Below are 23,895 nucleotides of genomic sequence, written 5' to 3' on the forward strand. Positions count from 1 at the left end.
TCAAACTCACATCCATCAAGTCGGTGATGCCATCCAGCTATCTCATCCTCTGTCGTCCCCTTTTCCTACTGCCCCCAATCCCTCCCAGCATCAGAGTCTTTTCCAATGAGTCAACTCTTCGCATGAGGTGGCCAAAGTACTGGAATTTCAGCTTTAGCATCATTCCTTCCAAAGAAATCCCAGGGCTGATCTCCTTCAGAATGGACTGGTTGGATCTCCTTGCAGTCCAAGGGACTCTCAAGAGTCTTCTCCAACACCACAGTTCAAAAGCATCAATTCTTCGGCGCTCAGCCTTCTTCACAGTCCAACTCTCACATCCATACATGACCACAGGAAAAACCATAGCCTTGACTAGATGGACCTTTGTTGGCAAAGTAATGTCTCTGCTTTTCAATATACTATCTAGGTTGGTCATAACTTTTCTTCCAAGGAGTAAGCGTCTTTTAATTTCATGGCTGCAGTCACCATCTGCAGTGATTTTGGAGCCCCAAAAAATAAAGTCTGACACTGTTTCCACTGTTTCCCCATCTATTTCCCATGAAGTGATGGGACCAGATGCCATGATCTTCGTTTTCTGAATGTTGCGCTTTAAGCCAACTTTTTCATTCTCCTCTTTCACTTTCATCAAGAGGCTTTTTAGTTCCTCTTCACTTTCTGCCATAAGGGTGGTGTCATCTGCATATCTGAGGTTATTGATATTTCTCCCGGCAATCTTGATTCCAGCTTGTGCTTCTTCCAGCCCAGAGTTTCTCATAATGCACTCTGCATATAAGTTAAATAAGCAGGGTGACAATATACAGCCTTGACATACTCCTTTTCCTACGTGGAAACAGTCTGTTGTTCCATGTCCAGTTCTAACTGTTGCTTCCTGACCTGCATACAAGTTTCTCAAGAGGCAGATCAGGTGGTCTGGTATTCCCATCTCTTTCAGAATTTTCCACAGTTTGTTGTGATCCACACAGTCAAAGGCTTTGGCATAGTCAACAAAACAGAAATAGATGTTTTTCTGGAACTCTCTTGCTTTTTCCATGATCCAGCAGATGTTGGCAATTTGATCTCTGGTTCCTCTGCCTTTTCTAAAACCAGCTTGAATATCTGGAAGTTCACGGTTCACATATTGCTGAAGCCTGGCTTGGAGAATTTTGAGCATTACCTTACTAGCCTGTGAGATGACTGCAATTGTGCGGTAGTTTGAGCATTCTTTAGCATTGCTTTTCTTTGGGATTGGAATGAAATCTGACCTTTTCTAGCCCTGGAAGAAACACTTGGAGTAACAGGCTAATTTGGCCTTGGAATACGGAATGAAACAGGGCAAAGGCTAATAGAGTTTTGCCAAGAGAATGCACTGGTCATAGCAAACACCCTCTTCCAACAACACAAGAGAAGACTCTACACATGGACGTCACCAGATGGTCAACACTGAAATCAGATTGATTATATTCTTTGCAGCCAAAGATGGAGAAGCTCTATATAGTCAGCAAAAACAAGACCGGGAGCTGACTGTGGCTCAGATCATGAGCTCCTCTGGGTATTAGGTTGGTGCAAAAGTAATTATGGTTTCAGACCTTGAATTTTAAATCATTATAACTAGGTTCAAACATATTGTGACTAATTAAAATAGGAACCATTACAATCAACATATTCTTGCCAACCAGAAATGTTTATTTATTCCCATTGCATAAAAATCTGTACTTCGGGATTCAACAGACTCTTGGAAAGCATTTTCTGAGTCTTGCTGCTTGTGGAAGCATTTCCCCTGGAAAAAGTTGCTGAGATGCTTGAAGAAATGGTATTTGGTCAGGGATGAGGCAAAACTTCATAGCACAACTTGTTTAACTTTTGAAGTGTTGGTTGTGGTAGGGCACTGTTGTGGAGAAGAATTGGGGCCTTTCTGTTGACCATTGCTGGCTGCAGCTTTGTAGTTTTGGGTGCATCTCATTGATTCTCTGAGCATACTTCTCAGAGATGTTTTTGCTGGGATTCAGCAAGCTGTAGTGGATCAGATGGGCAGCAGACCACCTAACAGTGACCATGACCCCTTTTTTGGTGCAAGTTTGGCTTTTGGAAGTGCTATGGAGCTTTTTCTAGGTCCAAGCACTGACCTGGTTGTCATATAAAACCCAGTTTTCTTCACACATTGCAATCTGAGAAATGGTCCATTGTTGTTGAATAGAATAAGAGAAGATAACATTTTAAAATGACGATTTTTTGGCGGGGGGGGATTTGTAGTCAGCTCATGAGGTACCCACTTACCAAACATTTTTACCTTTCCAACTTGCTTCAAGTGCCAAATGACCATAGAATAGTCGACATTGAGTTCTTGGGCACCTCCTTATATAGTTGTAAGAGGATCAGCTTTGACGATGCCCTCAGCTTGTCATTGTCAGCCTCTGATCAGCTTTCATGATGGCTCTCAATCGGTCATTGTCAACTTCTGATGGCAGGCCGCTACATTCCTCATCTTCAGGGCTCTCGTCTCCTTTGCAAAACTTCCTGAACCACCACTGCATTGTACGTCTGTTAACAGTTCCTGGGCCAAGTGTGTTGTCGATGTTGCAAGTTGTCTCTGCTGCTTATGACCCATTTTGAACTCAAATAAGAAAATCACTCAAATTTGTTTTTTGTCTTGCATCATTTCCATAGTCTAAAATACATGTAAAGTAAACAGCCAGTAATAATTCATTAGCAAAAAACATGAAGCAAAAATGAGCATGAAAATGGTGTATAATATAACAACATTTAAGAATGTATTCCAGTATCAAATGGCAGAGTTCAACGAAGTACAAACCACACTTTTGCACCAACTTAATAGTTCATGCCATGAGTCACTTGAGAAGTGTGGAGTTGATGGAATGAGCTCAGGGGGTCACACAAAGGACCATCTTCCCACCTTCTCATCCTGCCATCATCCTACCTGGGCTCATCACCTCAGTGTCCCAAGGTCACACCTACAACCCCAGGAACCTGCTGACATACTCTGGTTTAAAGCAAGAAGGGGCCGCGCTGGGGAAGATCGTGCCCTCCTGAGCACCTCTCTCAGAGAGGAAAGAGAAGACACTCCTTGGGAAGCCACAGGGCCTCCTCCTCTCCTGCCTGTGGGCACTGCTTCTCCAGAAAGTGAGCGCCTGGCACCAGGGCTGGAGAAAATGACTGTGCAGTTCCTGGAGCAACTAACAGCACATGACATTGAAATGCAAGGCCTAAAGGAGTGTGAGATGGAACACTTCTTTTAGGACCTTTCTTTAAAAATTTTTTAAAGTGGAAATAAAATAAAAGGGAATGATTGGACAATACCTTTTAAAAATAAACAAGGGAAAAGGGTAGCTCACAATTCATCTCTTGGATTAGATAGTAACAAAAGACTTTTTATTGTAATTCTTCATAATATACTAAATAATTCACTAATTATTATAATTACCCAGAATAAAATGAAAATTAAAAACATTATCTTAAGACCAGCTTAATAGCTTTGTTTACTAGCTGTTTTTCTACTTGTATATTTAGAAATCATGTCAATACTACATATTTGGGTAATAGCAATTTTCAGTGATTTTCATCACCAAAGTTTTAGTGATAGCATTTTGGAGAATTTGTATTATATAAACCACCACCTTAGCCTCCTAAGAGTACTGTTCATGCGTGTGAGTGTGTGCTAAGTCACTTGAGTCGTATCTGATCTGTGCGACCCTATGGATTGTAGCCTGCCAGGCTCCTCTGTCCATGGGATTTCCCAGGCAAGAATACTGGAGTGGATTGCTTTGCCCTCTTCCAGGGGATCTTCCAGGCCCAGGATTGAACTTGTGTCTCTTGCGTCTCCTGCGTTGGCAGGCGAGTTCTTTACCACAGTGCCATCTGGGAAGCCCATTGTTCACATATTAAAATTTCTCCAAGTGACTCTAGCATTGCCACTTTACTTTTGCACATTTGACAGAAAAGCATTTCCCAATCCAGTAGTTTTTTCTTCCTGCATAGTTGGCAAAAATCTAACTCAATTCCATGCCCTGTCTGAATTTCAACCTCCTCCTCACCTATAAAACAAGAATAAGCATCTCTAACCCAAGATGTTATTGTAAGAGTTATGGTTAGTATGAGCTCTAATACTTAAATTGTCAAAGCAGAAGCTTGCACATTGCAGACACTCAGCAGAAGCTGTGCTGCTGTATTATATTTATTGGTACCACTAGTGTTATTAGTGATATTTGGGGGATTCAAGCCCTAATCTAAAGCAAGACCTTTTCTGTTACAAATGGGATATTTTAGAATACTGTCCTAATACTTTAGCATAATTTGTAAGAGTGTAGTGCTTGAGCTAAGCAGGTCTTCCACTTTCCTCCTGAGACCATACACTGTTTTTTTGTTGTTGTTGTTGTTTTTCTGCTTAGTAAAAATTTTAAACCTGCAAGGGAAGAAGTTTTCACTTACAGTGAACAGAGTGCAAGCTCTTGGTGTGAGGGATTCTGGGAGCTGGCCTCTCATTTCCATATTCATGAATATTATAAACATGATCTCCAACAAATGCCAATGCACACTTCAGTAATCTCATTTGTTTTTAAGCAGAGGGAGAATATGACCTCAAATAATGTGCATCTTCGTCTGCCAGGAGAGTCACTTTAATTTTAAAAGTGGTGTGTTTGTAGATCCTGGGAAATGGATGTGGTGGAGGGGAGGTGGAAGCAGATGGAACAAGAGTCAATTCCTTCTGCGTGGGATTCCTGATTGTGGCTGGTCTCTGACCAAGTTCCCACCTTTCACCTCCTTAACTCAGCATTCAGGAAGAAGGCAGAGTGAAAATTGAGGGTGGAGGGCATGGGTCCCTGCCTCCATCAGAGAAGTAAAGGGTGGTTGGACCTGGAGTGAATGAGACATGCAATTTCAGTAAAGGTTTTCCCTAGCTCACTGGATGAACCGTGAGGCTCTGACAGGCTCCCTGGCATCAGCAACATGAATGGAGCTGGTGAGTGGGGAGATGGGCCTCCCCTGAAATGAGTGGACAGAGCAGGAAAGGAACGACCCACTTTTATTGTTTTCCTCCTGAATCTACTGCCAACATGAGTCCATACCTCTGGCACTTCCAGTTTAATACTGTATGTTGTGAGTTGAATTGTATCCCCCCCTCTAAAAAAAACATGCATACATCCAGTATCTGTGAATGTCACCTTATTTGGAAATAATGTCTTTGCAGATGTAACTGAGCTAACCTGAGGTCATACAGGATTGAGATGGACCCTAATCCAGGGAACCGATGCTTCAATAGAGAAGAAGAGACAGAGAGAGAAGACAACCACCTGAAGATGAGGCAGAAGTAGGAGGTATGCAGCCACATGCCAGCGAACACCTGGGCTGCCAGAGGCTGGAACAGACGGGGAAGGATCCTCCGTGGGGCTTTGGAGGGAGTGTGGCCTGGCTGGCCTCTCCACTTCTGGATCCTGGCCTCCAGAACTCTGAGAGCAAATTTCTTTTCTTTTCAGCAGCCCTAGGAAGCTAACACAAGGTATTCTTTTTTTTTTTTTTTTCCAGTTTTCTGACACTTATTCCCTGGAATTTGAGAATTTTTATCTATTTATTTTTTAATATAAATTTATTTTAATTGGAGGCTAATTACTTTACAATATTGTGTTGGTTTTGCCATACATTGACATGAATCCACAACAGGTGTACATGTGTCCCCCATCCTGAACCCCCCTCCCACCTCTCTTCCCATCCCATCCTTCTGGATCATCCCAGTGCACCAGCCCCGAGCATCCTGTCTCATGCATCGAACCTGGACTGGTGATTCATTTCACATATGATAATATACATTCAATGCCATTCTCCCAAATCATCCCACCCTCACCCTCTCCCACAGAGTCCAGAAGACTGTTCTATACGTCTGTGTCTCTTTTGCTGTCTCGCATACAGGGTTATCGTTACTATCTTTCTAAATTCCATATATATGCGTTAGTATACTGTATTGGTGTTTTTCTTTCTGTCTTACTTACCAGTTTCATCCACCTCATTAGAACTGATTCAAATGTATTCTTTGTAATGGCTGAGTAATACTCCATTATGTATACGTACCACAGCTTTCTTATCCACTCATTTGCTGATGGACATCTAGGTTGCTTCCATGTCCTGGCTATTGTAAACACTGCTGCAATGAACATTGGGGTACACGTGTATATTTCAATTCTAGTTTCCTCGGTGTGTATGCCCAGCAGTGGAATTGCTGGGTCACATGGCAGTTCTATTCCCAGTTTTTTAAGGAATCTCCACACTGTTCTCCATAGTGGCTGTACTAGTTTGCATTCCCACCAACAGTGTAAGAGGGTTCCCTTTTCTCCACACCCTCTCTAGCATTTATTGCTTGTAGACTTTTGGATCGCAGCCATTCTGACTGGCGTGAAATGGTACCTCATTGTGGTTTTGATTTGCATTTCTCTGATAATGAGTGATGTTGAGCATCTTTTCGTGTATTTGTTAGCCATCTGGATGTCTTCTTTGGAGAAATGTCTGCTTAGTTCTTTGGCCCATTTTTTGATTGGGTCATTTATTTTTCTGGAATTGAGCTGCAGGAGTTTCCTGCATATTTTTGAGATTAATTCTTTGTCAGTTGCTTCATTTGCTATTATTTCCTCCCATTCTGAAGGCTGTCTTTTCACCTTGCTTATAGTTTCCTTTGTTGTGCAGAAGCTTAAAGATCTAAATGTAAGACCAGAGACTATAAAACTCCTAGAGGAGAACATAGGCAAAACACTCTCTGACATAAATCACAGCAGGATCCTCTATGACCCACCTCCAAGAAGTTTGGAAATAAAAGCAAAAATAAACAAATGGGGCCTAATTAAAATTAAAAGCTTCTGCACAACAAAGGGAACACATGGTGTTCTTATGCCAGAGGGGCTGGTGCTAGGTGGTGGAGGCAGAGTTCAGATCCTGACCCCACTACTCATGATCTACCTCCAAGGACTGTGGGGGCATAAATGCAGCTGACCTCTAAGGCATCGAGGCCAGAGCCCGACCCCAGGAAACAGCGCCCAAGTGATAGGTGTGGTTATGGGCAAATCCTTTGCCAGACATGGGCTGCACAGATTAGAGCTTCTCACAGAAAAATAACCCGTGCTGTTGGTGGTATTTCTACCGTGTAATTTAGCCAGATTCTCTTATTTTCATAGACTGTTGGAATCTCAGATACAGAAGAGAGATTAAAGGTCACGTACTGTAGTTTTCAGTCTCTTGGAGGTGTTTCCCCCACTATTTCTCAACTGTTGATTTTCCTGTCTCCAGCCAGCACCCACCGAGAGGAGCATTTACTGACCTGTGAGACATCACATTCTATTTGCTGATAAGTTGACTTTTCACATTGAAAATAACTGTCCCTCTGTGTCACTTGATGTTTGAGGCACAAAGACTCTTCATGTCAGAGTGAGGGTAACATTTGAAGACAGTTACCAAGTAAGGCCTCTCTGTGTCTTTCCCAATAAAATATTCCTCCATTTTAACACTCCTCATTGTGACTTGGCTCCTCTCTAATGCCTGGAGATGTCGCTGAAACTTGTACTCTGTTCACCTGTGCTGAATAGAAATGCAGAGACAGAGTTTTGGGTGAAGCAGAAAAGAACAGGTTTATTGTTTTGCCAGGCAAAGGGGACCATGGGAGGCTAATGCCCTCAAAATTATGTGTCCTGCCCTGGACAGGGTAGTGAGGAGTCGTGTAGTGTTCAAGGACAGGGCGTGATCAACTTGTGGACATTCTTCCGGTGGGCTGGTGGTGAGGTAATTAGGAGTCAGCGTCATCATCAGGGACCTTCTGGTTCCCTCTGGTCCGGGTTCCATGTGCTTGTGAGCAGCACACAGTTAATTTCTCTCACCTGGTGGGGGTCTCAGCCTCTGCAAAACAGCTCAAAGGACATGGCTCAGAGTGTTAGCTACAGTCCTTGAGGAAGAACTAAAGTCTTTGACTTTGTTTATTGCCTAATCTATTATCATTTTGTCTTGCTTGAGTTTTCCTTTCTGTATTTTCTCACTTCTCTGAATAAATTTATTCTTAGACTAAAGTTTTTCTATAGACAAAAGGCAGGTGGAAGACATGTGTGGGGGTCTGTTCTGGGAAGGCCTCATAGGGTCTTGCTCTTATCAATGGCAGGGTCCGGATTTGACTTCAACATTCTGGACATTTTTGGAGTCTTCTGTATATGGGGTGTATATGTATAGTCTCCTATATGTGTCATGGGTCTTCTCTGTATGAATCCATTGTTCTTTTCTTCCTCTCTTCTTTCCTCAACCATCCATTTTGCATCTCTACCTGTGGAATCACACTCAACTTTCTCCAAAATGATAGTTCCAAATTTATCCAATTCATACAAGCAACTTACTCTCACAGTACTTTCTTATTTTTTCTACTATTTATGACAAGTGTAGGTGATGGCAGGTGATACAGGAATACTGAAGAAATAAGTACTGATATCAAATGCAGTTTTAAAAAAAGCAAAAAATGTTTTTATATATTTGGAGATTTCCATGATTGAGAAAAGCAACGAAACAATTCTTTGATCAAAAAGCCATTAGGCAAGCTCCATTCCTTTCCTCGAATACAGGCCTTCTGAATAAAAGACCAGCAATATTTGTTGCTAACCTGGACTCTCAGGTTAAGGGGCACAGGTGTGAAGTCAATGGATGGTTGGAACCTGCTTCCTCTGGGGTCTTCCTCCTTATCCCTTGGGATAATCAGCTCACCTCTCCTTTGTTTTCAATTTATTAGTTTTTAATTTAATTTTTATTTTCTACTGAAGCAACTCACTCCAGTATTCATGCTTAGAAAATTCCATGGACAGAGAAGCCTGACAGGCTACTGTCCAAAGGGTCGCAAAGAGTCAGACACAACAGCATGAGCACACAGATAGTTGGTTTACAATGTTGTGTTTGTTTCAGATACACAACAAAGTGATTCTGATATACAGATTCTTTTCCAGGTTCTTTCCCATATAGATTATTACGGTTCCCTGTGCTATAAAATGGGCTTTCCAGATGTCTCAGTGGTAAAGAATCCGCCTGCAATGCGGGAGACCTGGGTTTGATCCCTGGGTTGGGAAGATCCCCTGGAGAAACGAATGGCTTCCCACTCTAGTATTCTTGCCTGGAGAATTCCATGGACAGAGCAGCCTGGTGGGCTACAGTCCATGGGGTTGCAAAGAGTTGGGCACTAATGAGCTACTGAGCACACACACACGTGCTGTGTAATAGGCCCTTAAGTTTATCTATTTTCTATATAGTAGTGTATATATTTTAATCCCAAACTCCCAGGTTATCCCTCTCCCTTCCTTTCCTGTTTGTTAACCATAAGTGTGTTTTCTGTGTCTGTTTTGTAAATAAGTTCCCCTGTATCATCTTTCTGAATTCCACATGTAAGTGATCTCATATGATACTTGTCATTCTCTTTCTGACTTACTTCACTTAGTATGATCACTTTTAGGTCCATTTATATTGTTGCAAATGTCATTATGTCATTCTTTTATAGAGCCCAGTAATATTTCTGCCTCTTTTTTTTTAAGTCTTGGCTTTTCTACAAATTCCTCCTATGTCAGGCATGGAGTCAGCAGGAATGAGATTCTCTGTTGTCAGGAAATTTGGCTACTTTCTGCATTTTAGGGAGGAGGTATATGATTCCAGGAGGTATCTTAGGTCTGATATAATAAGAGTTATGTATTAGGTCTATGTCCCTGGCTCCTGACACAGAGCTCCTAAATCCTCTGGATTCTGTGGGTATCAGGAATCTCTTTCATTCTAGGGAGGCTACTCTTGGCAGGTCCACAGACAGAGTAAAGATGGAGGTGGTCACCATAGTGAGAAGGTGGGAACATTCAGCACCATCCCATTCCCACCTCCAGTGGGGGAAGGGGACCAGAGACTTGGGTTAATCACAATGGCCAGTGATTTAATCAACTAGTGATGTACTGGAATCTCCATGAAAACTCCTAATCAATAGGGTTTGGAGCACTTTCACATTGGTGATGGCATCATTGACTCGATGGACATGAGTTTCAGCAAGCTCTGGGAGTTGGAGATAGACAGGGAAGCCTGGCATGCTGCAGTCCATGGGGTCACAAGGAGTTGGACACGACTGAGCAGCTGAACTGACTGACTGACTGAGCACATCAGGCTGCTTGGAGAGCCGTGCCCTCGAGGGAGTGGGGGTGGGGAATGGAAGCCCCCACTCCCTCCCCCTGCCCCACCCTATGTCTCTCTGCTATCTGGTTGTCCCTGAGTCGGATACTTCATGTGAAACTTGAGGATGCAAATAAAGTAACTTCCTGAGTTCTGTAAACTGTTCTGGCCAACAGCGGATCCTGACAAGGGAGTGGTGGGGACCCCCAATATATAGCAGGTCAGGTAGGAGGCCAGGAGGCCCGGGCTGGTAGTGAGGTGAGGGTATTTGAGGGACTGAGCCCTTAACAGATGGGGTTGGATGCTGACTCCAGGCAGTGCTGTCAGACAGGTGGGAAACTGCTGTTGGAAAACAGTCCATGTTTTTGGTGCCAGGAGGGAAAACCCTTTCATCTGTGGACCGAAGTGTCATAAGCAAAAACAGATTTCTTGGCATCAAGATGTTAGGTGTGTCCAGATGGATCTAGGATTTTCCCAGTGCTAATTGGAGGTGCCTGTTATCGGGAGATGCTAGCTGGTTCCAGGGCCAGTGGTGGTCTGTGCGCTGCACCCTGACACTGGATTGCTTATGAAGATGCTGCACAGATGGGTTAGGCTGCACAGTGCAGACCTTCAGAAACTTCCCCACATTGGGCTGTTTGGGGATTGCCTGGTTAAGGTCAGGGTCCAAGACTCTACCCTGGGAGGCGAAGATGGGCTTTTCCCAGAAGGGAGTGAAAGCTCCTCACTGCCAGTTATCCTGAGAAATGGCTTATCTGGGCAAGAGACAGCACACTTGGAATTGAATGGCTAAGACAGTGTGAATCCCAGACTGCCATGTTCCAGACCTCATGCAGAAAAGTCACTAGACCTCTTTCTCACCTATAAGATGGGAATAATAGTTGATAACTTTAAAATAAGTATTAAATAAGTTAATATCAAAATATTTACAACATAGAGACCATGCCATGAGGATGTGCGTTAAATAAACTGGGAGGAAGTATGTCCGTCTGTTCCGAGGCTGGGTAATTTGGGGTTTGATCACTGTGCTATGGAAATGCCTAGAGAGGTCAGGGGTAGGGGGAACTGCCACGAGTTAGCTAGAAATGAGCCAGAAGTGGGCAAGCTGCAGTCTCTCCTGGGTCTACATTCCAGCTGAGGTCTGAGATTCCCTGACACAAAGACCCAGCCCGGTCAGTGGGGAGCTCTTTGTTCATCCACCAGCTTCCTGCTCCCTGTCTGCCCATGTCGCCTGGCAGCATCTGCTGTCACCTGCTGCCCTGTCTCCTGCCTCAAACACAAATCTGGGTCGTCTTTCCAAAGTGCATTTGTGGATTGGCTCGGTGGAGCCACTCCCAAAGGCTGCGGGCTGCGGCTGCGTTGGTGACTCAGGCCCCACGTAGGGGGCCCTGCAGCAATCTTAACTCCAGAGCACACTCGGGGCAGACAACCTCACTGTACGAGGCAGGCACCTCGGCCTCCACACTGTGATCTGAGGTCAGAGCACCACCCTCTGTGGCTCCTGACGTGGTGGCACCAGTGGGTCCCTGTGGCCCATCCCACATCCCCATGCTGTGGTGGAGAGGCCAGGTCTGTCCACTGATGGGCAGAGAACAAATGACCTGACCAAATGAGAGGGGGACCACATGGCATCTGATGTGTTAACAGATTCCAAAAACACAGATAATTCAACTACATGCATGTAGACCTCAGAGATCTATAAAATTTAAATAGCCCTAATAATAATTCAAGGTACCATTCTGAGAGTGTTTTTGACAATTCTATAGTCTCCAAAGAATAAAAACTTGTCTTGGGATTAAAATATATGTGTTTCTAAGAATAAAAATAGTTTCAAATAAAGATCAGTTATTTGGACAAAAACTGCATCTTCCTGATATTTATGTGTAAAGAGAATCTTCAGGTGTTTATTAGTCATGATACCACAGGGCAGGTGGACTAATCAGATGAGGAGACCAAGGCCCCAGAAGTCTTTCTCACCACACCAGCAGAATTTGATCTCTGGCTGTGTCTTGATTCTAAATTTACTGATATTACTTTAGAAGTTGAAGTCATTTCCAAATAAAACTCATGTTGTTATTACATCTAGAACAGTGACTGACATATACTGCATGCATATGTGCTAAGTTGCTTTTCATGTCCGACTCTTTCAGACCCTATGGGCCATAGAGTGCCAGGCTCCTCTGTCCAAGGGATTCTCCAGGAAAGAATACTGGCCTGGGTTGCCATGCCCTCCTCCAGGGAATCTTCTGACCCAGGGGATCGAACCTGCATCTCCTGCATCTCCCGCATTAGCGGGCAGGTTCTTTACCACCAGCACCACAGGGAAGCCCACCAGACATATACTAGGCAATCCCTAAATGCTTGTTGACTAAATAAATGTCATTTAAAAATATCCAGGAATGTCATATCTTTAGCTGTTTTGAAAGGATAAGTCCACGTTATAACAATCGATTTTCTACGGTATAGAACAAGATGCTCATCAGACACAATGCGCATAACACTTCACACTGTTTATTAAGCATTAAGCCACATGACAGGACAATTTAAACACCACAGGTATATATCCCATAATCATAGATCACCCTGGACGATATTTCAATAAGGCTTTACCCCACTGACAACTTCAAAGGCATAGAAACATGTGATTTTTTAATCAACAGAAGTCACAGCCAAATAATGGAGAAAAGCTATATTCACTGAGGTTAACTTGTAGCAAATAATATTTCTTCATTGATGAGTGGCTGAAAAGGTGCAATCATGGGATTCTTTCTGGATAACTCTGGGGAAAGACCGAAGGCAGGAGGAAAAGGGGATGACAGAGGATGAGATGGTTGGATGGCATCACTGGCTTGATGAACATGAGTTTGAGTAAACTCCGGGAGTGGGTGATGGACAGTAAAGCCTGGCGTGCTGCAGTCCATGGGGTCACTAAGAGTCAGATACGACTGAGCCACTGAACTGAACTGGAGAAGCATGTGCCACATACAGGCTGGGTTCCAAGGAGCTGGGCTGATACAGTTTCCTCTCATCCCAGTCTTCAGATAATTTCAATTTTTGATCTCTACAGGGGAAAAAAAGAACAGGAACATATGGCTATGTTTTAAAAATGTGAAAGAATTTTGTATACTCCTCCCTGGAACACAGAGAAGGAATATACTTTCTCCATCTGTGAAACAGAAAAGAGTTTGAACTGGAAGAAATGAGGTTTTATTGCCAGTCTGGCTTCTCTATGATTGTTGTTGTTTTGTTGCAAAGTTATGTCTGACTCTTTTGCAACCCCATGGACCGTAGCCCACCAGGTTTCTCTGTCCATTGGATTTCCCAGGCAAGAATACTGGAGTGGGTTGCCATTTCCTTCTTCAAAGGATCTTCCTGACACAGGGATTGAACCCATGTCTCCTGTGTCTCCTGCACTGACAAGTGGATTTTTTACCACTTAGTCACCTGGGAAGCCCCTTCTCTGTGATACATTTTACTAATGCCAACTAGAGTCTTGGCCCCATTTCCTACCTTATGTGGAATAGGGTAGTTCCTTCTTTCCTTCAGAACTGTGACCATTGCATTTGATATAAACTTACATAAGCACAAGGGGCTTCCGCTGTGACTCAGTGGTAAAGAATCTGCCTGCCAACGCAGGAGACAGGGGATTGATCCTTGGGTTGGGAAGACCCCCTGGAGGAGGGCATGGCAACCCACTCCAGTATTCTTGCCTGGAGAATCCCATGGACAGAGAGGCATGATGCACTGAAGCCCATGGGGATCACAAAAAGTCAGACATGGCTGAGCACGTGTAAACATAAGCACAAGTAAAACCAACGTATTAAGATTTTCATCACTTTAATTAATCTGACTAAAACATATATGCATTGTGATTTACTATTGTATCCTGCATTTTTTAAAAATTTACTTTCTGTTACCTTTGGAATTGATGGCAAGTATAGTGAAGGACAGGGAAGCTCAGTCCAGGGGGTCACAGAGCCGGACATGATTTAGTGACTAAACAACAAATAACGACTTCACATGGGCTTCCCAGGTGGCGCTAGTGGTAAAGATTCCGCCTGCCTATGCAAGAGACAGGAGACCTGGGTTCGATCCCCGGAGGGAAGATCCCCTGGAGGAGGGCGTGGCAACCCACTCCAGTATTCTTGCCTGAAGAATCCCCATGGACAGAGGAGCCTGGCGGGCTACAGTCCATGGGGTCGCAAAGAGTTGGACACGACTGAAGCAACATAGCTCTTGCACACATGCATAGTAACTCCAGGGTAACTGTTTTGTCTATCAGAGACCTGTCTCTGCTTAAATGAGTTTTCTGAGCTACAGTCTCCTGTGTTGTTCCAGGCATAGGGGAATAAGACATGATAAGATACACAAACACAGAGTCGCAGAAATGTTCCTCTAGAGTGTTTGCCTGTGTGGTTTTGCTTTGAATTTATCTTATTCCCCCTACATACACACACACCCCCACCACACACAGAGATGCTTATTGTGGAGCAGTGGAATAATCTGGAACTATAGGCCTCTTCCCAGCACCTTCCCGAGATGCTCAAGCTGCAACTGGGGTGTTGCTCCCTGAAGGGTGATCCCTCAGCTTATGAGCAGCAGCCCTTTAGGAAAGGGGTTTGCCGAGCCAGGAAAAGGACCTGATATTTCAGGACACACACTGACAGAGGGGTCTCTGACCTCTTGGGCCAGAAGCCTGGGATGGAGCTCTCACATAAATTAAATGCAATATTTAACTTCTGATTTTTTTGAGCACTACACAGCAGTCCCCAACCTTTTCAGCACTGGGAACTGGTTTTGTTGAGGACAATTTTTCCACCAACCATTTGTGGGGGGATGGTTTCAGGATGATTCAAATGTGTTTCATTTATTGTGTACCTTATTTGTATAATTATTATATTAGCTCCACCTCAGATCATCAGGCATTAGATCCTAGAGGTTGAGGACCACTGCACCTATAGTATTAATATCTCAGGTACTCATAATTAAAATTAAGAGCCCAGAAGATCAAGTTGTATGCACTCAGCAAACTAATTCCCTCACACATTTAGGTTTTGCATCCGCTGTGGATGATGACAGATGGGCATAAAGCAGAAAATGAAAGAAAGAAAAGTTGGAATGAGGATGCAATGGCTGGAGCATGAACAACCATTTTGGGCCATAAGACAGATGTTCTATGTTGATGCTAAAAATAGCAGGGAAGCAAGAAGGAAGGATCCTGAGATCCTGATGATTCTTGAAACCCCGCTCTTGCCCCTTGATTGCCTTTCTTTAAACTCTTTTTCAGTTCAGTTCAGTTACTCACTTGTGTCTGACTGTTTGCAACCCCATGAATTGCTCTTTTCAGAGAGATATAAATCTCTTATTTGTTTAATATAAAAAAGAAGGAAAAGCAGAAGCTCCTACCACCTACCCCCCCCGCCCAAGTGGGGCAAAAGGAAAAAGAAAGAAATCAAAGTGGTGGAAAAACTCCAGTGGAATGACATTCATAAAATAACCTAATGCCAAGGCTCTAAAGATCCTTGCAGTTCAACAGACATTATTCCAACTTGTTGTCAATGCTGTGTTTGTGCAGATGCTTTTCTTACAAGTCACCTGCCCACTGTCTTCAGGGTTTCTATAACTGATGCACAATAGTTTAACATTTTCTTTCTCTAAATCAACATGAACTTGGTCCTTTCTGACAGCAAACCAGCAGTCATGTCAAATTCCTTTTTGAGTGTTTTCACCCATTTTCATTTATCTACCATTTGCCAGTTTATAAGTTGCTATGATTGTAAGTTGGGGGAACACTAAAGAAAGCTGAGGGGATATTACAGAGATGCATGACTGATAGTCTCAAATAAAAGAGTACAAAGGAGAAATCCATCGAAGTTTCTAAAGACTCCCTATGTGGTATGTTCCCTCTACTTCTCCAGACCAGACAGGGCTGGTTCTCTCTCCCTCTCTTTAGGGTGGAGGGAATTCGGCCCCACAGGGCGGCTTACCTGCCTTTTCCTCCCCCTGTGCTCTTAACACTGTGGCCGCCATCTCCTGGATGTGCTCCCAGGCCAGCTGTACGTGGGCCAGCTCCACTGTGCGTGAGCAGATGGCGAAGCGCAGCACGAACCGGTCTCTCAGGGAACAAGGGACCAAGTGGATTTTTTTGGCACTGTTTATGCTTTCCAGAAGAGCTTCGTTCAGTTTGTTGGAACCCTGCAGATTGAGAAAGGCAGTACTCAAATCTTTGGAGGCTCAAATGTGCAACACGAAGCCAGGTAGGTGTTGGGTGATACAGTCCCAGGTCAGCGGGAGAGCCACCTCACCACAGGCCTTTCATTCGCAGTCATAAAAAATTCAACTAAGTAACCGTGACGTGGGCCCGAGAGAGGGCTGCCTCCCCTGCACAATTCCTCCTGTTCCAGCGCTGCCAAAAGGTGAGCCTTCTGTGACCCAGGTTTACAGAGAAAAAAGGAAGCTTCCTAGACTGTCACCTGTAAGTTGATGAGCTTATCAATAACCTCAGATATGCAGATGGCACCACCCTTATGGCAGAAAGTTGATGAAAGTGAAAGAGGAGAGTGAAAAAGTTGGCTTAAAGCTGAACATTCAGAAAACAAAGATCATGGCATCTGGTCCCATCACTTCATGGCAAATAGGTGGGGAAACAGTGGAAACAGTGGCTGACTTTATTTTTCTGGGCTCCAAAATCACTGCAGATGGTGATTGCAGCCATGAAATTAAAAGATGCTTACTCCTTGGAAGGAAAGTTATGACCAACCTAGACAGTATATTAAAACGCAGAGACATTACTTTGTCAACAAAGGTCCGTCTAGTCAAGGCTATGGTTTTTCCAGTAGTCATGTATGAATGTGAAAGTTGGACTGTGAAGAAGGCTGAGCACCGAAGAATTGATGCTTTTGAACTATGGTGTTGGAGAAGACTCTTGAGAGTTCCTTGGACTGCAAGGAGGTCCAACCGGTCCATCCTAAAGGAAATCAGTCCTGGGTGTTCATTGGAAGGACTGATGTTGAAGCTGAAACTCCAATACTTTGGCCACCTGATGCAAAGAGCTGACTCATTTGAAAAGACTCTGATGCTGGGAGAGATTGGGGGCAGGAGGAGAAGGGGACGGCAGAGGATGAGATGGTTGGATGGCATCACCGACTCAATGGACCTGAGTTTGAGTAAACTCCAGGAGATGGTGACGGACAGGGAGGCCTGGCGGGCTGCCGTTCATGGGGTCACAAAGAGTCGGACACGACTGAGCGACTGAACTGATGAGCTTAAACAGCAGAACTGTATAATGGCACCAGGGCATGGAAACATACAGAAGAAATCTCACAATACAGTAAGTCTCCTGCATACGAACCTTGAAGTTGTGAAATTTCCAAGATGAGAGTGTGCATTCACTCTCACGTCAGCGTGTGTGGTGCACCGTGTCGCGTGCCTGCATGCTCTGCAGGCTGTGCTCTTGGGTCCTTTGCTGCACAGTCGTGGGTACAGTGCAGTAGGTGAGTGAAGTGAAGGTTGCTCACTCGTGTCTGACTTTTGCGAGCCCATGGACTATACAGCCCACGGAATTCTCCAGGCCAGAACACTGGAGCGGGTAGCCTTTCCCTTCCCCAGGGGATCAGAGTGCAGCAGGGAGGTATCTTTATTTCACGCCCAGGAAGTCTGGAAGCAAGCACAGAAGCAGTGGCGCTACACCTGGGCCTACCGTGCTGTTCAAGCTCCTGTACTATGAGATCAGAGAGGTTTTCTCTATTTTTTGTTTACTTTTTAATGTAATATTTATGTGAAAAGTTACAAACCTATTACAGTACAGTGCTCTATAGCTGACTGTGTTAGTTGGGTGCCTAGGCTAATTTCATTAAACCTACATACAGACTAAACTCAGTGAATGCATCCTCGCAATGGAACTCCTTCCCATGCAGGCAATTGCTGTGTAGAAAATGAAGCGTTGATAGTCAGCTTCTGGCTGGAGTGTTGGAAAACTGTCCTTGAACTATGGACCGAAGGACCGCCAGTGGCCCCCCTCTGGAGGGGAGCAGCCCACCAGCCTTGGACGGGGGGCCGGGGGCCCGCGCCCCACACCGAGAGGACCAGACAGGGGGCATGTGTTACAGACTGGGGGCCGTGCCCCTCCCGTCTGGTCGGTCCGGTTCTCCTTCGCATCCCCGCCCACCTCTCAGCCTTCGTTCTGTCCCCAGGCAGTCACTCCAGCCCCACATGCCTCATGGTTGATGTAGAGGGCCGGCACGTGGGGCTAGCGTGGGAGACTGTCCTGTTCTTGTCCATCTTGAGAGCAGGGAGCACAGTGGGAAGAGAAAAGTCCTGGTCGGCTGGAGGCGGGACCTGGGCCTCACGTCTCTGCAGAGTCTGCAGGTCGCCGACTGGCATGAGGCTCTGACCAGTGGCCTGTGGACAGCGTGTGGGCCCAAGGCCACCTAGGAACTGCTGCTGCACACCAGATCCAGTTAGGGCCGGTTCCGCTCCAGGATGAGGGTGAGAGGGTGGGAATGATGCTTTGAAAGGATGGAACTTCACCATAAAGACGTAATGGAAGAGCAAACGCCTGAAAGTGCCAAACGCAGGAAATAAAAGCAAGCAACTCGGGAAAAAACTTTGCTCACCATTTTCAAATGGATCGGACAAGATTTGTTTTCTACTAAACAGACGCAAAGACAGAAAGCAGTCTGAGGTGTAACAACAGTAGCAACAGCGGAGACTTGACATCCAGAGCAGACGGCAACTGGGCAAAGAAAAGCAGCAAGATGGTAGATGCGGAGGCAGGAAAGGAGCGATAATGCCTGCACAGCATGCTTCCTCAAAGAGAAACTGGATTCACGCAATAGAAGTAACAAGTTTCACAGAAGAAACGTTTCGCTTTCTGAGGAGCCCCTAGGCTTGCAGGGCGGGAAGGGACATGCAGGTAGGTTTGCCCAAGTAAATGGGGAGGAGAAAATAAAAGTCTTGACTTTGACAACATGGTGCTCTTTGAAAGAAGCCAGTCACAGAAGCCAGCACAGTGATGATCCCGTTAACACAAATGTCTGGAGCAGACAGATCCACAGAGAGAAGTAGATCCATGGCCCTAGGGATGGGGCTGGGGCTTCTCTGGGGGAGAATGAAGATGTTCTCAAGCTAGACTGTGGGGATGGCGGTGCAACCCCAGGGACAGGCTAGACATCAAAGAAATGTATACTTTATATAGACAGAGAGTATGGTATGGGGATGATATCTCAATAAAACTGCAAAAAACCAAAAAAATTAAAATCTTTCAATAACACTGGCGGTAAAAACAAAAACAACTGCATGATGGCAAACACATCACAGCACATTTGCTGTGAACACCAGCGCAGATGGAATCACAACTCTGCTCACCCTCTGGGCCCTGCGCCGAGCACCAGAGGAGACTTCTGCCCTCCTGTGCTCAGCTGTGTGTGTGATGCCCTGCCCTCCTGTGCTCAGGGGTTTCTGTGATGCCCTGTCCTCCTGCGCTCAGGTGTGTGTGTGATGCCCTGCCCTCCTGCGCTCAGGTGTCTCTGTGATGCCCTGCCCTCCTGTGCTCAGATGTCTCTATGATGCCTTGCCTTCCTGTGCTCAGGTGTCTCTGTGATGCTGTGCCCTCCTGTGCTCAGGTGTCTTGTGATGCTCTGCCCTCCTGTGCTCATGTGTGTGTGTCATGCCCTGCCCTCCTGTGCTCAGGTGTCTCTGTGATGCCCTGCCCTCCTGTGCTCAGGTGTGTCTGTGATGCCCTGCCCTCCTGTGCTTAGGCGTGTGTGTGATGCCCTGCCCTCCTGTGCTTAGGCGTGTGTGTGATGCCCTGCCCTCCTGTGCTCAGGTGTGTCTGTGATGCCCTGCCCTCCTGTGCTCAGGTGTCTCTGTGATGCCCTGCCCTCCTGTGCTTAGGCGTGTGTGTGATGCCCTGCCCTCCTGTGCTCAGGTGTTACTGTGTGAGGCTCACAGCCCTCTGACAGCTTTTGTGTCAGGACTCTACCCTCTTGCTTCCAGGTTTTTGCATGAGTGGTTCTCAGCAGGCCTCAAAGCGTGAAGAATCGGTGTGGGGAAGGAAAGGGGAAGACCAGGGCCACGTGTGGATGGGCAGCACCTTAGCAAGGCAACTGAGTCCATGGTGCTTTCTCCTGCCTCCCTTTATGTACTTGAACATGGAGGCCTGTGGACAGGTTCGAGTCTGCAAATGGCAAGATAGTCAGAGAGTGGTCAGGGCGTTAGAGCTAAGGTAATGGCTTTCTCCACATGAGGCTGGTTGATAAGGGCCTGTGTGAGCAGTGCCCCTTGGCACCTGTGGAAAACATGGTTGTGATTCTCAGCACACGTGCCTGACACCCTCAGACGGCAGAACCACAGAGCCGCAGGGAACAGCGCCCCTCAAACCCCTGTTGCACCAGCAGCTGGGGGGCATACAGGGTGCAAGTCAGCGGGTCCCAAGTGAGCCGGGACTGGCTCCTCGCAGGCTCCCAGGTGATGCAGTGCTGGTCCAGGGACCACGCTTGGGCCGGTGAGCCCATGCATGGCTGAGTCCTTCAAGGATTCCAGTGGTACAGCTGGATTGACGGGGAAAATGTCCAGCATTCTCCCCCCAGGTACACACAGGCAGGGAGTCCGAGTACCAGGGAGAAGGGTAGGGGTTGTGGGAAGTCAGGCTCGGGAGCTGGGACCAGCAGACTGGAGAACTGGTGGGGAGCAACGCAAGGTCTCTGGGGAGCTCAGTCAGTGTGTGGATGGATGTAATGAATGACCACTTCCTCTCGTCCCAGTCAAGAAAACACAGACAATGAAGTCGACTTAGACATACCTTTAGCCGGAAACAGACCAGTCCCAGAATGACTTCTGCACAGATTTCAAAGCGGGTGTCCTGGCGCACCAATGCCTCGAATGCATGGGACAGCTGGACATGCTGGAAAGGGAAGAGACATTTGTCTGAGTCTCTTGTCATGACTTGATTCAGAACTTCACCACCTAGAGAACAGTATCAGACCACGCATCTGTAACTCATTACTAAGCTTTAACCGTTTTCTTCCAGCATCGATGTCACCCACGTCCCGGCTGTCCCCACAGAGGGTGAGAAACTTGTTACCAGGAGAAAGGGGCCACCGTCTTCCGAAAAACACCTCTTGTCTTCTTCTGCTCAGAGGACCGTGTTCATCACACCCCATCTTTTAGAATTTTAGGCTAAATGTTGTCAGGAGGGATTTCAACTTTTCAGAAGAGAGGTGGCGCTAGTGGTAAAGAATGCGCCTGCCAATGCAGGAGACAGAAGAGACGTGGGTTCGATCCCTGGGATGGGAAGATCCCCTGGAGGAGGGCATGGCAACCCACTCCAGTATTTGTGCCTGGAGAATCCTATGGACAGAGGAGCCTGGCGGGCTACAGTTCATGGGGCTGCAAAGAGTTGGTCACAGCTGAGCACAAGCACACACACTTTTGAAGAGAGAGAGCGGACAACATCAGCTGGGGAGCTGGGCACTTCACCATCCTCTCCTGGTGCTGGCCCATGGTGTAGGGGCGTGCTCAGTCGCTTCAGTCGAGTCCAGCTCTTTGTGACCCCATGGACCATAGCCTGCCAGGCTCCTCTGTCCATAGGATTCTCCAGGCAAGGATACTGGAGTACTGGAGTGCATTGCCATTTCTTCCTCCAAGGGAGCTTCCTGACTCATGGATCTAACCCGCATCTCTTGCATCTCCTGTGTTGACAGGTGGATTCTTTATCATTAGCACCACCTGGGAAGCCCAATAACACCACAATCATGCCCATTCTGCAGACCAGGAGACTAAGGCTGGTTCTAACGCAGTTGCCCAGCACCAGAGCTCCCGCTCTGCAGCTGTTTGTTGTTCCACAGCATCTGCTGCCATAGTGAGACCCTCGTCAGCCCCAGGCTGCTGCCTCTCCCCGAACCAGCCCGAACTAAACATGGAGGTGTTTACAGAGACCAAGAGCTGGTTCACACAGTATGTGATCTGAGAACCAGCTCACCCAGGTCTCAGTGCCCATGGAGCTCATCCTGAACCCCGGCATCCAGTGTCGGGCTCACTAACAGCTATCCAGGGAGCGTCTGAGCAGAGGTCGCATTGCTCAAAGTGTTGGGACAGAAACATCATTTATTTTTTTTTGGAATATAGTTGCTTCACAATGCTGTGTTAGTGTCTGCTGTAAAACAACGTGAGTCAGCCGTATGTGTACCTATCTCCTCTCCCTTGGAGCCTCCCTCCCTTGCAGCCCACCCCTCCAGGCCATCGCAGGGCACTGAGCTGAGCTCCCTGCACTGAACAGCAGCTTCCCACTAGCTGTCTATTGCACACGTGGTAGTGTGTGTATGTCAGTCCTAATCTCCCGATTCGTCCCCCCTCCCCTCTCCCCACTGTGTCCTCTGTCTGTATCTCTATTCCTGCCCTGCAAATAGGTTCCTCTCTACCATTTTTCTAGATTCCATATGTATGAGAAACACCACCGTTTACATGAGGGGTCCCCAGGCGGTGATGGATCTGGTGCCACTAGAGGGCTCCAGAGACTGCTGGCAGGGGATCCCCTCAAGCTGGATCCTGGGGAGCTGGTCACCTGCCGGGGTGTTTCTGGCTCCTAGGAGGGCCCCTAGGTCAGTTGGTCCCCCTCAGGGAATCCCGAAGCGCTTGCTTCCCGGAGCTTCCAGCGGGAATCACCCTCGTGAGATGAACTACTTGTGCTTTGCCTTCTTTCCCCAGAGCAGCTGAATCTTCATTCAGCTTCTGAGCACAGGCTCCCCACGGGAGAACTCATGGGCCCGCTTCCATGTCCTTTCCCAGTTCTCTTCCCACAGAGATGCTCCAGACCCTTTACAGCCCCCAGCAGCCTCGTGAGCCAGAAGGGTGCAGGTGTGCATGGCGCCGTGGGGCCGAGCCGGCGCTCGCTCCACGCACTCTGCCACAGGGAGGGGCCTGGAGCCGTTCGCCCTGCCCGCAGCCGCCTGGCACCTCTGCAGGGCTGCCCCGCTCCCGTGCAGCCTGAGGGCCTCTGTCCGTCAGGTTGGGGCCACAGCTGAGGACACCAGCACCAGAGGACCGGCTGAAAACTGGCAGGCTGTCCACAGCCAGCTAAGTGAGCGGGTCTCCGCTGGCCTGCTTCCTCAGTTGCTTCAAAAAGGAAAAGAGCAGGGTATACATACTGCTATTGGAGAAGGGAATGGCAACCCACTCCAGTACTCTTGCCTGGAGAATCCCACGGATGGAGGAGCCTGGCGGGCTGCGGTCCGTGGGGTCGCGCAGCGTCGGACGCGACTGAGCGACTTCACTTACACACACTGCGCTGTGCTGTGCTTAGCCGCTCAGTTTCCTGTGCCCTGCTTGACAACATCTTACTTCATCTCTCAGGTCTAAGACCTCCCTAATGTCAGCTGGATAAATAATGACAGCACACTCACCTTGCGGATATAGGCCTGCAGTCCCTTGACTCCGTACATCCTAAAAACAAACCACATCTTCAAAGAGCGGAACCTCCGGCCCAGCGGCAGCTGCCAGTGCTGAAATCAGACACAAGACGGCAGCTCGGTGAGGACTGTGCCAAGGGCCGGCTTCCTTTTCAACTCATGGACTGGCTTGTTTCTCCTGAAGGCAGTTAGTTCCCTGGAGACCAACCCTCTGGCTGCCACAAGGGCAAAGCTGACAGCAGAGGAGTGAGCACTGCAGCCAGAAGCTCTCTTTACAAAGCTCTGAGATGCCTGTGGAGTGTGCAGGGACCAGACCAGTGTCGGGCTCAGATGCCACTGAGAGCAGATC

The 23,895-nt window shown here is 46.8% G+C and overlaps 1 protein-coding gene across 2 annotated transcripts in view; it reads right to left on the reverse strand.

Moving 5' to 3' along the window:
- Nucleotides 1-12,629: 12,629 nt before the first annotated feature.
- DDC (dopa decarboxylase (aromatic L-amino acid decarboxylase)) overlaps nucleotides 12,630-23,895 on the reverse strand; it is a 104,433-nt gene continuing 93,167 nt past the window's right edge. The window contains exons 12-15 of one of the 2 annotated variants that reach the window (XM_010831047.1): nucleotides 23,541-23,639; nucleotides 20,942-21,043; nucleotides 16,128-16,335; nucleotides 12,630-13,201 (exon numbers count right to left, since the gene is read on the reverse strand). In XM_010831047.1, coding sequence (XP_010829349.1) covers nucleotides 13,188-13,201; nucleotides 16,128-16,335; nucleotides 20,942-21,043; nucleotides 23,541-23,639 — 423 coding nt within the window. In that variant the 3' untranslated portion in view covers nucleotides 12,630-13,187. The remainder of the gene's footprint in view (nucleotides 13,202-16,127; nucleotides 16,336-20,941; nucleotides 21,044-23,540; nucleotides 23,640-23,895) is intronic. The other variant, XM_010831048.1, reaches the window with a different exon arrangement.

Source organism: Bison bison, unplaced genomic scaffold (genome assembly GCF_000754665.1).
Source record: "Bison bison bison isolate TAMUID 2011002044 unplaced genomic scaffold, Bison_UMD1.0 scf7180017864522, whole genome shotgun sequence".
Lineage (NCBI taxonomy): Eukaryota > Metazoa > Chordata > Mammalia > Artiodactyla > Bovidae > Bison > Bison bison.